This window comes from Oryza glaberrima, chromosome 2 (assembly GCF_000147395.1).
Source record: "Oryza glaberrima chromosome 2, OglaRS2, whole genome shotgun sequence".
In the NCBI taxonomy this organism is placed as follows: domain Eukaryota; kingdom Viridiplantae; phylum Streptophyta; class Magnoliopsida; order Poales; family Poaceae; genus Oryza; species Oryza glaberrima.
In genome coordinates, this window is record NC_068327.1 from 22,619,651 (window position 1) to 22,634,355 (window position 14,705).

A 14,705-nucleotide genomic window follows, 5' to 3' on the forward strand; every position below is an offset into this window, starting at 1 on the left:
AATAGAGGGGAGGATGAGGAGAGAATGATTTTATGTGGGCCCCACATGTCAGTGGGTCCCACACATACTTTTGGTGAATGACAATTGGGTCCCACACATATTTTTTATTTCTAATGCCACCTAAGCGTCACGTCAACGTCACGTGGAAAGGAGACCGAGTCAATACTGCCACGTAGGCACCACGGCAGCGAAACCGCCCTCTAAAACTGCCGAGGGAGTCAAATTGCACCGGTTTTAAGAGTTGGGGGGTCGAGATATCCGGTTTTATGGTTTAGGGTCATGGATTAGATTTCGATCACTATTGAGGGTCACAAAGTGAACTTATTCCGTTATAGAGAGAACACATGGCCTCGTAGAACTAACGGCCCAGGATCCGGTCCATGTGGGCCATCTACTAGATTGTTGGGCCCTTTGAGCATTAATAGATGGGCTTTGAGTTGTACCAGATTGGGCTGAAAACATAGCACTCAGTCCCCTTCCGTGGGCTACCACAATGCACCCGCAGCTAATTAAACGCTGTAATGGACCAAATGTCCAATGGAGACCATGTCTTGAGCTGGGCCTCATCCAGTCATCCTGGACCATTTCAACCATAGCAAAGCCCTACTCACAGAAGGTTTTTGGTTTTCCTTATCTCTCGTGCCTTTGAATAGTCCCGATGCATTTGGATTTTCTAGAGTGAATTTGCTGCAGAAAAGAGGTGATTGCTTTGATAAGATCACGGAGGCTAATAATTTACTATTATATTCATTCTAGAATATAAGCATCTTTTTGCTATATACCTAGATATTTCTTCATAATAAATAGCCAGAAGCGATTATATTTTGGAATGGAGAGAATCACCTAAACGTCTGCAACGGTGCAAAAAGAATTCCGAGTCAAAGATTCTTTAGATAAACCACCTATACTTTAATACTAGTATTACTTATTTGTTCAGTTTAGCCTTCGTTAAAAAAAAGCTTCAGTTAGGCATGGTTTAGGAGAATACACTGAAGAAATTAAGGATGAAATTAAGGAGGCAGCAGACTGGCCCAGCTCTTTACGTACTGCAAGGGCATGTTCACCATTCAAGTGAGCAAGACATGCTATTTGGCAGATATGAATATATGAAGCATATCTTCAGAGAGCTGCTAGTATTATTTTGGTTTCATGATAGAGTAGTGCTTCTACTATCATTGCTCCTGAATGGATGGCAATAAAAACTGAACAGGCAGAGTACAACTAGGTTGGCTTTGTGGTGTTTTATTAATCACCGGATTATTTATTTATTTTACACAAGTGACCTTTTTCTCCTTTTAATACAATAGGCTTATTATTGTTGTGTACTATGGCTCTGCAACGTCGCACAGGACTTGGATCAGACTATGTAACCAGGGCATTTATATAACGTCAGTCGTCAGACATGGCCAGCTTCACTATTGCTTTCCTCTTGATTATGTGGCGCCCTACGCAATTAGATGGAGATTTTGAATTATAATGCCATGAAAAGAAAAGAAATGAAATGCAAATGTTTAGTTGCACAAAAGAGAGGGAAAAGAAAGCCTCAAACAAAAAGAAAAAGAAATGGTTGCCCTGCCTTTGTAGAGAAGTAGATTGCAATGATGAACCCTTGAACTCCAAAGCAAGATTTCAGGTGCCATTCGCATAAACTAAACCGGCTTGAGAGATGTTGAGCTCAGCGTAGGGAATCAGTATTATAACCAATGATGGTCCTGCAGCCACACTATCATGGAAGATTAATACTAGATTAACATGAGGGACAGAATTGACGACCTTCAGGTGTTCCATTCAATCGTATCACTCAAGTTTTCCTTTCTTAATTATCCACCCATAATCTTCGTGTTTGCTCGCCAGATTTGCAGACAGGGCGTGGCAAGCTCTGATAAAACTAATGTGTTTCAGCTCATTAACCGATGAGTTTGTCCAGTTAATGGCTATAGGAAATTAACCATGCGTTTCTGAACCTTTGAACAGCTAGGTCAAACCCTCGGACTAGTAGTACAGCTCAAGCCATGGAGCAGTTTTTAACATGGACATTTCGTTAGTTATGGGAGTGCGAGCTCTGAATTTTCCTGAAACGGAAGAATCTTGCTGCCTCTATGTCAGAAATTCAGAAAGAGGAAAAATCACAAGTGGCAGGCAGGCGCTTGATCCGATACAATGGTTATGGAAATAAACGGGCAGCCTCAATAATTAGCTTGAGCCATGACTAATACCCTATTTAGAGGAGACTAAAACTTTTAACTCCCTATTACATCGGATATTTGGACACTAATTATAAATATTAAACGTAGACTATTAATAAAACCCATCCATAATCTTGGACTGATTCGCGAGACGAATCTATTGAGCCTAATTAATCCATAGTTAGCCTATGTGATGCTACAGTAAACATTCTCTAATTATAGATTAATTAAGCTTAAAAAATTTGTCTCGCAAATTAGCGTTCATTTATGTAATTAGTTTTATAAATAGTCTATATTTAATACTCTAAATTAGTGTCTAAATACAGGGACTAAAGTTAAGTCCCTGGATCCAAACACCACCTAATTGTATATACAATATAACCAAACTTCTAACCTGCATTTTAATTCTTTTTTCGAAACAACCTGCATTCCAAATCTTCATATTTGGTAGTACTAGTAATTTCCAAGGGCGGTATAGAAATTACTAGTACTTTGGACTCGTCTAACCAACCAAACAACAAAACCATACTATTTCACTCCTATGAAAAGGCGATCTATCTTAGTATAAACACAATATTTTCTTAGATAATGAAATAAACCTGATATCAAGTGCAGATGTTCACATGTTATTTTCATTTAAACTTCCATATGGGAAAAAAAAGGGAAAAAGATACATTTCTCTTAATTAAAGTAGAACTTTTATGGTCGCAGACAGTGCGACCTTTTTCCTTTCGACTGGAGTTCAGACCCACCATTTAATTTGCTAACTGCCGCGTCTTTAATTAAGTGGTGACAAGAATTGGATAGAAAAATTTATCCAGTGGTGCTCCACATCCACTCCATTTGATTTAACAAACGCTAAGTAGCTAACCTACCTATGTCGCGCCTAACCGTAGCTGCTAATGAAAACACGACCAAACGCAAACGTAGCTAATTAATCTAGCTATAGGTTATCTGAGTAATTAACACAATCAATCAATCAATCTAATGTTGGACATAAATTCCTTGTGAACAAACTGCTAAACCCCACTTTTTGCATACACTTGATGACTTAATTAAGATTATAATGGTAAATTCAGTTTCCCGTCGGAGGACGACGGAGTCTCCCGTTGGCGTTGGGCCCTAGGGGCTGCGGCGGCTCTCATCGGCGCTGGCAGCCCTAGGACTGCGACGGAGGACGATGGCGGTTTCCGTCGGCGCTGACGGCACTAGGGGTTGCGGCGGCCCAGGACGGCGGTGGCCGTCTGTCGGTGCCGGTGGCCCTAGAGGCTGCGGCGGAGGACGGCGGTGGCTCCCGTTGGCGTTGGTGGCCCTAAGGGCGGTGGTGGCTCTCGTCGGCGCCGGCAGCCCTAGGGGCTACGGTGGCCCAGGACGGCGGCGGCTCTAGGGGTTGCGGTGGCTCAAGACGGTGGCGGTCTGAGCACTTTGGATAGTAGATCCTTAGAAATCCGGCAAAGTGGAAGCCGATCCCGTCGGTTCGTGTCTAGTTGGCTAGTTCCGACCATACGACGAATGATGGCGGTTGAGAGTGGGCTTATAAGCGGCGTGTGACGTCAGCTCACCTGAAACTGATGAAGATGACACAAATGGAGGTTTTCATCAACGGCGTACTAGGGGCGGCAGCGACTAGTAGATTTCCACTCGTCAAATCTAGCTGTTTTAGGAGAATATGGCGGGATGCAGAAAAGCAGGATGTGCTGAAGTCGTTTGGTTTTCTTTTCTATTTTGGTTGTGTTCTTCTCCTTGTTGAGATGTGAGTCTAAATACTATTATATCCTTTTGGTTGTGTATATCCTTCGTGGATATAGAGAACAGATTAATGAAAATCCATTATTAAAAAAAATGGTAAATTCAGTTATTGACCACTGTATGACAATGATATTTCCAAAAGAAAATTATCAGGGCCCTTCTTAGAATGCAAGATGTTTTTTTCTCGATTCAGAATAGAATTAAACTGATCGATGTGAAAGTAACTTTGGCCTGCATTAGAAGAGAACATTTAACTAGTGATCCAACCGAGTCCTGTATCTAGGAGCCCATCATGCTCATCTGATCCCCAGCAAAAACCTGCAAGATCCTACTCACTTCTGAGCCCCTCCATCCTGACTTTTGCATGCCACTCTGGTCCCTGTTTCACATGTCCCCTTCCAATTCAAGTCCCAAATCCTAATCAATACCATTGCTAGCACTCATCAGAGTTCATCAATGACAGTCTGGTATATGAATAGTTTGAATTGCAAATTCCCACTCCCTCGCCCTTGAATCCCAGAAAAAAAAAACACCTCATGTTAGTGTACTAAATTAGTGAAATTCTTGGCCTTTCAAAAAGAAAAAAAAAACATTGTTAGCAAGGCTAGGGAGTTGCCGCTGATCTCTATCTCTCCGAGCATGTGTTAGTGGACGCTTTTCACGGATGTGAGTGTGGTGTTGCATGTGTAGTAGTGTGCATGCACAATATTCGTCATACACGTAATCGGAAAAAACATTTTGAATACTTCCATTATCCAAAAAAAAGATTTTTTTTTCTTTTTTGCATCTTCCTTGTTTGGCCCTTGCTTCTCTCTCTCTCTCTCTCCTCCCCAACCACTTGGGCATCATGATATAAGTAGAGCCACCAAGAAACCATTTCCAAGGGCTCACAGAAAGTCAGGGCCTAGCCAGCCAGCCAAGCCAGTGGTTATAACCAACCTCCCAGTGAAACTTTCAGACCCTCCCGTTTTAGCAAGTGAGAGAAGCCCTGCGACTCTCGCTCGCTCGCTCGCTCGCCCAAGATGAAGTTTATGAAACTTGGCACCCGGCCTGACACCTTCTTCTCCAACGAATCCGTGAGGTGTTTTTTTCTTGAGAAATCCTGATTTGTGGAATCAATCAATCAATCTTGCATGGTTTCAGACTTTCAGTTCCTGGGATTCTTGCCTGTCGTCTGAGGTGATTGAATCGTGGTTGCCTGATTTTTGTGGGTGTTTGTTGTGATGTTGACAGGTCTGTCTGCACAGAGGTCGCCACTGACCTGCAAATCTTGGTGGGTGACTGCTTGTATCAGCTTCACAAGGTAATGGGACATGAAAGATTGTTGTTGTTTTTTGTTTCGCTGTGGTTCTAGAACGGATCTTTTCTGCAACTTTTGTGATAATTAGATCGTGAATTTAGGGGAATTTTGGATTTGGTTGCATGTTTGGATTGTTTTGATATCGAAGGATTTGTTGATGATGTTTGTTTGGAATTTGTTTTTGACAGTTTCCTCTGCTGTCGAAATGCCTGCTTCTGCAAGCGCTGTGCGCCGAGTCCGGATGCGGCGGCAATGGCGGCGACGTGATCGAGCTCCCGGGGTTCCCGGGCGGCGTCGAGGCGTTCGACGCGTGCGCCAAGTTCTGCTACGGCATCACCGTCACGGTGAGCGCGCGGAACCTCGTCCAGCTCCGCTGCGCCGCGGCGCACCTCGGCATGTCGGAGGCCGCCGACCGCGGCAACCTCGCCGCCAAGCTCGACGCGTTCCTCGCCTCCTGCCTCCTCCGGCGATGGAAGGACGCGCTCGCCGTGCTCAACTCGACGCGCCACTGCGCGCCGCTCTGCGAGGACATCGGCCTCACCTCCCGGTGCGTGGACGCCGTCGCGGCGCTCATCGCGAGCCCCGCCGCCCTCCCGGCGCACTCCTCGTCGGCGTCGCCGTGGTGGGCGCAGGACGTCGCCGAGCTCGGGGTTGACCTGTTCTGGCGCATCATGGTGGCCGTCAAGGCCACCGGCGCCGTCCACGAGAAGACCGTCGGCGACGCGCTCAAGGCGTACGCGCGCCGGTGGCTGCCCAACGTCGCCAAGGACGGGATCGTCGTCGGCGCCGACCAGCCGTTCGACGGGGCCGGCAATGGCGGCGACGGCGGCAATGCCAGCGTCAAGCAGATCGCCACGAGGCACCGCCTCCTCCTCGAGAAGATCGTGAGCCTGATCCCGGCGGAGAGGGACGCCGTCTCCTGCAGCTTCCTCCTCAAGCTCCTCAAGGCGGCGAACATCCTCAGCGCGTCCGCCACGTCCAGGGCGGAGCTGGTGCGGAGGGTGGCGTGGCAGCTCGAGGAGGCCACCGTCGGCGACCTCCTGATCCCGTCGCTGTCGTGCGTGTCCGAGACGCTGTACGACGTGGACGCCGTGGCGGCCATCCTCGACGAGTTCGCTCTGCGCCACGCCGCCGCGCCGCCGCCGCCGGTGGCGCTGGCAGTGAGCCCCGACGACGACGACGACAGCCCGGCGCGTTCCGGCGGGCACCGGCGCTCGCGGTCGGCCGAGAGCGTCGGGTTCGACGGCGCCGCGCGGCGGTCGTCGTCGGCCGCGCCCGTGTCGCCCGACGCGCTCGTCAGGGTAGGCAGGCTGGTCGACGGCTTCTTGATCGAGGTTGCCAGGGACCCCAACATGCCGCTCGACAAGTTGCTCGCCATTGCCGAGGCCGTCCCGGACACCGCCCGCCCCGAGCACGACGGCCTCTACAAAGTCGTCGACACTTACCTCAAGGTGAGAATATATTTGAATACCACAAACATTACAAAATTCTACTAATATTTAACTTGATATCAATCTTGTTCTGGTTTTGGATTTGAATTTGTGGTTAACTTTTGTTTTTGTTTTTGTTTTTGGGTGACAGGTGCACTCGGAGATGAGCAAGAGCGCGAGGAAGCGGCTGTGCAGGGTGATCAACTGCAGGAAGCTGTCGGACAAGGCGTGCGCGCACGCGGCGCAGAACGAGCTCCTCCCGCTGCGGGTGGTGGTGCAGGTGCTCTTCTTCGAGCACGCGCGGGCGGCGGCGATGGCGGGCGGCGCGCACGCCGCGGCCGAGCTGCCGGGCAGCATCAGGGCGCTGCTGCAGTCCAAGTCGTCCGGGTCGGATCAGGAGGACGACGCGGCGGACCGCGTGGACGAGCAGCGGCTGCGCGCGCTCGCCGCCGGCGCGTCCCCCGGGGACGACTGGAGCGTGGAGGGCCTGCGGCGCGCGGCGTCCAAGATCGCCACGCTGCGGATGAAGCTGGAGGAGGACGACGACCACGACGGCGGCGGCGGCGACGACGAGGAGTTCGCGCGCAGGCAGCAGGCCGGGCTGGCGCGCAGCGCGTCCCTGCGGTTCAGGGCGTTCTGCGCCATCCCGGCGGCGAGGCCGAAGCGGATGCTCAGCAAGCTGTGGCCGCTGGCCAGAGGCGTCACCACCGAGCGGCATTAGCGTCGCAACCAGTAGCCATTACTACTAGGTTTTTTGTACTTCTTCTTTTTGGGTGTCTTGCTTGCATTGCTTGCCCAAGGCCTGAGAATGCAGGTTTCTTTGCTTGTCTCTTCTTCTTGTTTCTCCTTTTCAATTACAGTGTCAAGGCCAAGTGTACCTTCCAGGCTTCCATGTAGTTGTAATCTTTTCTCTCTCTCTGTTTTTTTTTTGGGTGAGGCATGTAGTTGTAAGCTTAATTATTAAAAATAAATAGGAACTGCACAGTTTATATACTTATGTAAGGAGTAAGGTGAATGGATGGAGTGCAATTTACTTCATGCACATTTCCTCAATAATTTTGCTGAACATGCTGATGCAGGGAACTCAAATATCAACCATAATCGACATTGTATTCACTTCGTATCTATATTCAATGATATTCGTTTCTTTTCCATTTTTATAGTCTGGGTTTCTGTATTTGTTTATGATTCCGGTAAATATGAAAACAAATGTGGTAGACCGTAGAACTACTGTTCATTCATATATGAGTCGTTTTCACCCCTAGTTAGAACTATTGGCCACCCCAATTTCCTCTTTTATAGAGTATATTATTTGTGCAAACAAATTGTGCACGAAAAATCATATATTAACAAACAAGACTTTTGTGATTCAAAGGCACCATAATTTATAGTGTTAATAAGGTAAAAAAAATAATACTAAAAATAATTGTACCTTATGGTGTGTTCTTAAGGACCGTAAAACCACTTGACAAAATGATTTTGCAAGTATACTCGCTCCATTCTAAAATATAGGAATTTTCAAGTGTTTAGCAAAAATTAAGGTATAGACAAAAGATTATCTTGTAGTCACTTTAGTGGTTAAATTTTAAACTTTGAGTTGACAATATTTTTCTTTCCAAGCATCTCATTGGTTGAAAATGTATATATTTGTGTTCACTGAAATCAGCATCTCTTATGACAATAGTGCACATCATAGTTTTCATGGTACAAATAGCTAAAGAGGCCATCACCATGCACTATATATATCTCCCTTTCTTTAATGCGCGATCGAGAAGCAGGCCTATGATTGTTATCCACTTGGCTTGAGAAAAATTGCATCCTGAAGAGACCCAAGAGGGAGAGAGAAAGAGAGAGAGAGGAACAAAGAAGCATGGAAAATCCAGGAGGGAATCAAATGCACCGCGGATATTATTATTTCATCTTCTTTTTACCTGAAAGATCCCCTTTGTTAGGTCTTCGCGTGTGTGTAGGAGGAGTATATATGCCCCGGCCGCGGCATGATGATTTGGTGATGAGACCTCGAGCTCGAAATGTTGTTGGGTCAGCAACCACTATAAACAAGAACAGGTCAGCATGGGCAGCCTTTTCTAGCCACCCTATGATCCTTTAACTTGTTGTTGCTCATCACTAGCATGCATGGGGGCAGGCTCATCCACCCCTGGCCCCCAATGTTGCTTCAAAGGATGTGTCATGTCCTAGAGGAAAATTTTTCACCAGAATACATATACACCTCAGCAAAACAATCTTGTGAGATCCTATATTGCTATCATGCTAGTATGGTTTATCTTTTGCCCCTTGAATGGTGGATGACTCTCTCGATGCACTAGTAGAAAAAGCATTTTCCCAGACAGGGGAAATGGGTCTTCCCAGGCGGACGCCGGCTCCGCCTATACCTCACAATCTTCGCAGGCAGGCCGGCGGTCCACCTAGGAAGACCATTATCGCAGGCGAACTAAAGCTAGAGGCGCCGCCTAGGAAAATAGATTCAGTGCGCCAGAAAAAATGTGATTGATCTGCCTGCGAAAATAGATACAAAATTTTTAAAAAAATGCTACAATAATAATTTGTGATAAATAATTTTCCAAATAATTAATTAATTGATGCATAAAAAATATTAGTAACTAACAAATATTTGATATTAACAAATATACATATATTGCATAAGTGAAAAGTGTCGTCAAAATGTTACAATATTTATAACATTGTCACTTCGAATACATTATCTAATTATATTATGGCACCGCGTTGTTCCACTCCCAAGATTCTTGTATTCTTCTCTTGTAGCCAGGATACTCTCTGGATCGAAGAACCGTCCTTTGATATGACAGCACTCACGGTGGATGAAGTGACAGAGATCGCACTGCACATTTGTAATGCATGTATCGTCAAAACTTGTTTGATATTCTATTCTAGGCAGCTGCATGCATGAAAGAACCACAATATATATATTAGTAGGTTCTAAATGTGCATTTCTCCAATGCACTTATACGTTGAGTCGAGAGACTTACATCCTCTGTGTTAACCCTTTATTTCCCATTAACCCTGAGGAATTCGCATGCGTAATACCTGCAGAGGACCGTGCCTCTAGATTACTTGTGACACTTGATGACATATCATAGAAGGAAAAAGTTAAATTTTATAATTAGTAAAATAATTTACATTTACTGTGTGGACTATTATAGGCCTACATACATACATACATACATACATACATACATACATATATATACATACATACATATATATACATACATACATATATATACATATATACATATATATATATATATATATATATATATATATATATATATATATATATATATATACATACATACATACATACATACATATATATATATATACATACATACATACATACATACATACACACACAATATATATATATATATATGTATTAGCAGCTTCTCCCTTGTTTGAATTTGCTCTCCACCCTTCTTCTTGTAGTAGTTGTTCGCACTGTATGGATTTTTTACCGTTTCGTATTAAGGAGGAGATTTAATTGTAAAACATTAATAATAGAAATGCAAGAGTATCAGAATCACATTGTTTGTAAGTGATTCTGATACTCTTGCATTTCGTGCGAAACTTTCTATATGAAAGTTGCTCTAAAATATCATATTAATCTATTTTTTAAGTTTGTAATAATTAAAAGAGTAAATTGCATTGGTGGTACACAAACTTGTTAGGTGGGTACAATTTAGTATATGAACTTATAAAATGCTCGTTTTGGTACACGAACTTATCTAATCCGTGCGAACTAGGTCCAACATGGCTTGCCAAGGTTAATTCCACCTAGGTGATGTTAATTAGGATATGGCGTGCATACGTATAGTGACTATGCATAAAACATGCTATATTTATAAATTTGTTCTCTATTTTATCTTGAATTTCGTATGTTTCTAACCCTTGTATCATTGTTCGGTTTTTAATATCTTTCTCTGCAATCACTATATTTCATTCTATCGAACATGTGTATTTCTAAGTAGCAACCTTCTCATATATATATATATATATATATATATATATATATATATATATATATATATATATATATATATATAGTCATGTAATGTCCTTTTGACCTTATTTCGCACGCACAAGATAAGTTCATGTACCAAAACGAGCATTTTACAAGTTCATACACTAGATTGCACCCATCTGACAAGTTATTGTATTGCCGATGCAATTTATTCTAATTAAAACTCAATCAATCATACGTTAATACCATCTCGTGTTGTATAAAAAACTTAATCTTCATCTTAAAGAGAAAAGAACACCACTGGTGTTAACTTACAAGGATCATTTGGATGATCTATCGACAGCCGGCGGACAGGGCATGCGGCCAACAAACGCGCACGCACGCTCCGTCCGCTATAGGACGCCCAGATCGATCGACAGTCGACAGGGAGGACAGGCAGCAACTAGCAGCTGCAACCTATCCCTCCGGTTACGACGAGCTGAGAAAGCCAGCCAACCACAGCCAGCCACACACATGCTGACATGCATGCGCCATCACCACACGCTAATAATCAACCAATCGATCGATCGATCGATTCGGCCGTTTCCCTTGTTGCGACGCTCGATCGCACTCACCTTCCAGCTCCCGGTGAAACGTGCGATCGAGAGGGATAGTATAGTAGTTGTTGCAGTACGCGGCTGGGCTGGCTGTTGCTCATCAGCTCGATCGACCGATCGATCGATCGTGCAGATCAGGAGAAGTACGTACGCGTCGCGCGCTGTGGATGGATGGATGGATGGATCGATCGGAATCATTGTGCGTGCGGGTTGGCATATGGCATGGGATGCAGGGCAGCAGGGTTGGGATTTTTAGGACCACCGGCAATGCAGCGATCGATCGACACATCGTCGGCGTTTTGCGGAAATGCATACGAGCCGTACGTAACGTGGTGGCTGGCTGCCTGGCTCTCTGGCCCCTGGCCCTGCCCTAGCCGTGGCGGTGATGTTCAGCGTTGCACTTTTTCAACTTCTACTTTCACGTCTCTTACGTACGTGTATGTTTCTTAATTACTAAACAATGAGTAATTTTTTTTAAAAAAAATTGTTTTTATAATCAATTTGTTTAATTTATAAAATTGTATTATCTTTTAAAAGTTTTTTTAAGTTAATACTTAACTAATCAATACGCTTAAATCCGTATGTAAAATTTTCGAAGGGAATATAGATACTGTTTACACATTTGGCCGGCCTTTGCATGGCGCACAGTTGAAGAATGACAAGAGAAAATAAGATGAAGAGAGAGATCAACGGGACTACATACCCCACCGTCTACAATAATAATATCTTAATTTGAATAGGAATTTTTTTTCACCTGAGCTTATTTATCTATACACAAATGGAGGGGAGCTGCCATATCTAAAGTAGTGAAAAAACTAATTTTCCTTAAATAAAATAATAAGGCACGTCATCTACTAAACATGGACTGTCCAATTTCTATTCCGAAAATTTTAGGCCGTCAGATATTGTGATTGGCGAAATATTTTTTTAGTCTTTCTCTAGAAATTTCTTTGACAATAATTTCTTTCTACGTTCATGAGGTAAAAAAAAAGAGCGGGACTCTTCTCGTTAACTAGATAAATTAATTGACCATAGATTATATGGACCTCCATATTAAATCAATCGCACAATTGAAAATAGCATTGCGTTTCATCTGTTTTATGTTCAACAGATGGTACTCATAAATCCACATGGTACACACGTAACAGTGACATATATATGGGCGTACTTATATTATATCCATGTGGCTGCTGAGATTTCTCGCTTTACCCCGACCTGGTGACGTGCTGATGATGGCATTAATCAGCGGCCAGGCCGACAAATAACGTGGATGTCGATGTACAAATTAATCACTCCACATCATCGCCACATCAACTGGGAAGTTAATCAAATGACCTCATAATTTGTCTTGCCTTGCTGCACAGGGGACACGCTGCGAGCAACGCCACAATCTCACACAAGGCAAAGGGAGACGCAGATCGACAACCTGATTAACCCTGATGCACAAGTGTGCACAGGCAACATGGCACATTTGCAACCAACCAAAAAAAGTCATCATCGCATCGATTAGAAGCATCAATGCTACTACTACATGCTTAGACTAGGTACAATAGTAGGCTATAAGCCAACTATAAATTATAGCCAACTATAAATATATTTTAAAGAGATAAAAGAAAAGAGAAAAGAGCAGCACGCTATAAATCTGTAGCCAGCTGCAGCACGGACTCTAACATGTAATGTGTGTATGACAGGTGGGACTAGGTATTACACAGTATAGTAAGCAACTATTATATGAATTGGCTATTACATTAGCTATAAATGATTTAGAGTTAGTAGTTGGCTATACTATTAAAATTGCGTAGTAGGTAATTAATCAATCAATCTCTCTCACACACTCTCTCTCCATGTACTACATGATGCAGAGACAGCATAGCTGCAAAGGCATAAATCTCCAGAATTGGGTTCAGGACCACACATGCATGATTAAGCGGCATCATTGAGGGCCTCTGGCGATTTGTTTATGGATCTTTTTTGTGGTTAATTATTCTGGAGATGTTAGCAAGATCCTAGGCAATAACCCAACACAAAGCCCTCGTCACAGGTTGTTTTCCAGGCTCGTTTGTACTTGTATCTGTTTGCTTCTTCAGTTAGTTATAGTTTAATTATCTGTGAAAGCGCAAAAGTACAGTCCTAGTGCATGTGCACAAGAAAGAAAAATTGTGTACTAGTGTACGTACGTGCAACTAGATACGACCAGATAAATTAATTTTGCAAAATTAAAAAAAAACAAAGAGAAATAAATCGGCAATAGATATAAAACGGTGGTCACAAGCATTGAAGTGAGGCCAACCTGCATTGCGCTAGTACAAATTCAAGGGCTAAGCTAGCTAGATATCCCAAGCTTCCAGCATGGCAAGTCAAAAAAAATGCCAAAAAATTGTCGGAGCTTAAGTTTAATCCAAGCTTTTAAGAAGGGACGAAACATAATTAGGTGGCATAATTGCATTTTGTATCACCCTAACTTAATTCCCCTGAGGTTAACTATTGTGGGGTTGCAAGGAAGATGCCTGGCAAAATTAAACCTTGACAGGTTGTTTTCCTGGACCATAGCTGTTATCTGTGAAAAGCACAAAGGACAAGAGTGTGCATGTGCACATACATATCTGGTGTACGTGCGAGACTAGGCATGACCACACCAACATTTATGTCACTTTTAAGAATATATCTATAATTATCTATATGTGCTTTACATGGTTTTATACAATGATACTTAAACCAAGTACTCATCTGATGTGGAACGACAAAGGGTGCCAGCATGCGTGTCTTTAACAAGTTCATGCACACAAAAAAAAAGAGTCTTAGCCACCCCCCTCACAGTAAGATGCGTTTGGTTTCCTACGAAGGGTCAAGTCAAGTCTGGCTTGTATCATTCGACCTGGTTTAGATGAGTCTCTTTGAGATGTGTAAGGACGTATTCAATCTGCTACTAAGGGTGTGTTGAGAATCCCCTTTCCCAACTCACACCTCTCTTTTTCCACGCGCACGCTTTTCAAACTACTAAACGGTGTATTTTTTACAAAAAGTTTCTATGCGAAAGTTGCTTACAAAAATCATATTGATCCATTTTTTTTAAAAAAATAACTAATACTTAATTAATCACGTGCTAATGAATCACTCAGCAGCGAACAACACAGACGCTAGGAGAAGAAAACCTTTATTTTTCTCCAAGCCGGCTCTTCGCTTGGTGGCACACTACACCCACCACCACTTAGACAAGTCAAGACATAGTTAGGGGTGAAGACATGCATAAAACAGCTAAGGCATTAGTTAAAATAAAAATACTATTTAATTTTAAAAATATTCACTCTTCTATTTATTAGCTCATCCCTACACACGAGAATTTCTTGGCTCTTCCCTTGGTTTTTCAGGGTACCAAACATGCAGGGGCGAAGCTAGCATCAAAACAAGGGGGTGCGCTACCATTGAGAATCTAGAAAATTT

The 14,705-nt window shown here is 43.5% G+C and overlaps 1 protein-coding gene across 1 annotated transcript; it reads left to right on the top strand.

The window, feature by feature from the left end:
• Window positions 1-4,774: 4,774 nt before the first annotated feature.
• Window positions 4,775-7,658, top strand: LOC127761330 (BTB/POZ domain-containing protein At1g67900-like). The gene is made up of 4 exons (XM_052285606.1): window positions 4,775-5,016; window positions 5,169-5,238; window positions 5,424-6,686; window positions 6,817-7,658. The coding sequence occupies exons 1-4, from the start codon at window positions 4,958-4,960 to the stop codon at window positions 7,384-7,386; spliced, it is 1,962 nt and encodes a 653-aa protein (XP_052141566.1). The 5' UTR covers window positions 4,775-4,957; the 3' UTR covers window positions 7,387-7,658.
• Window positions 7,659-14,705: the final 7,047 nt, after the last annotated feature.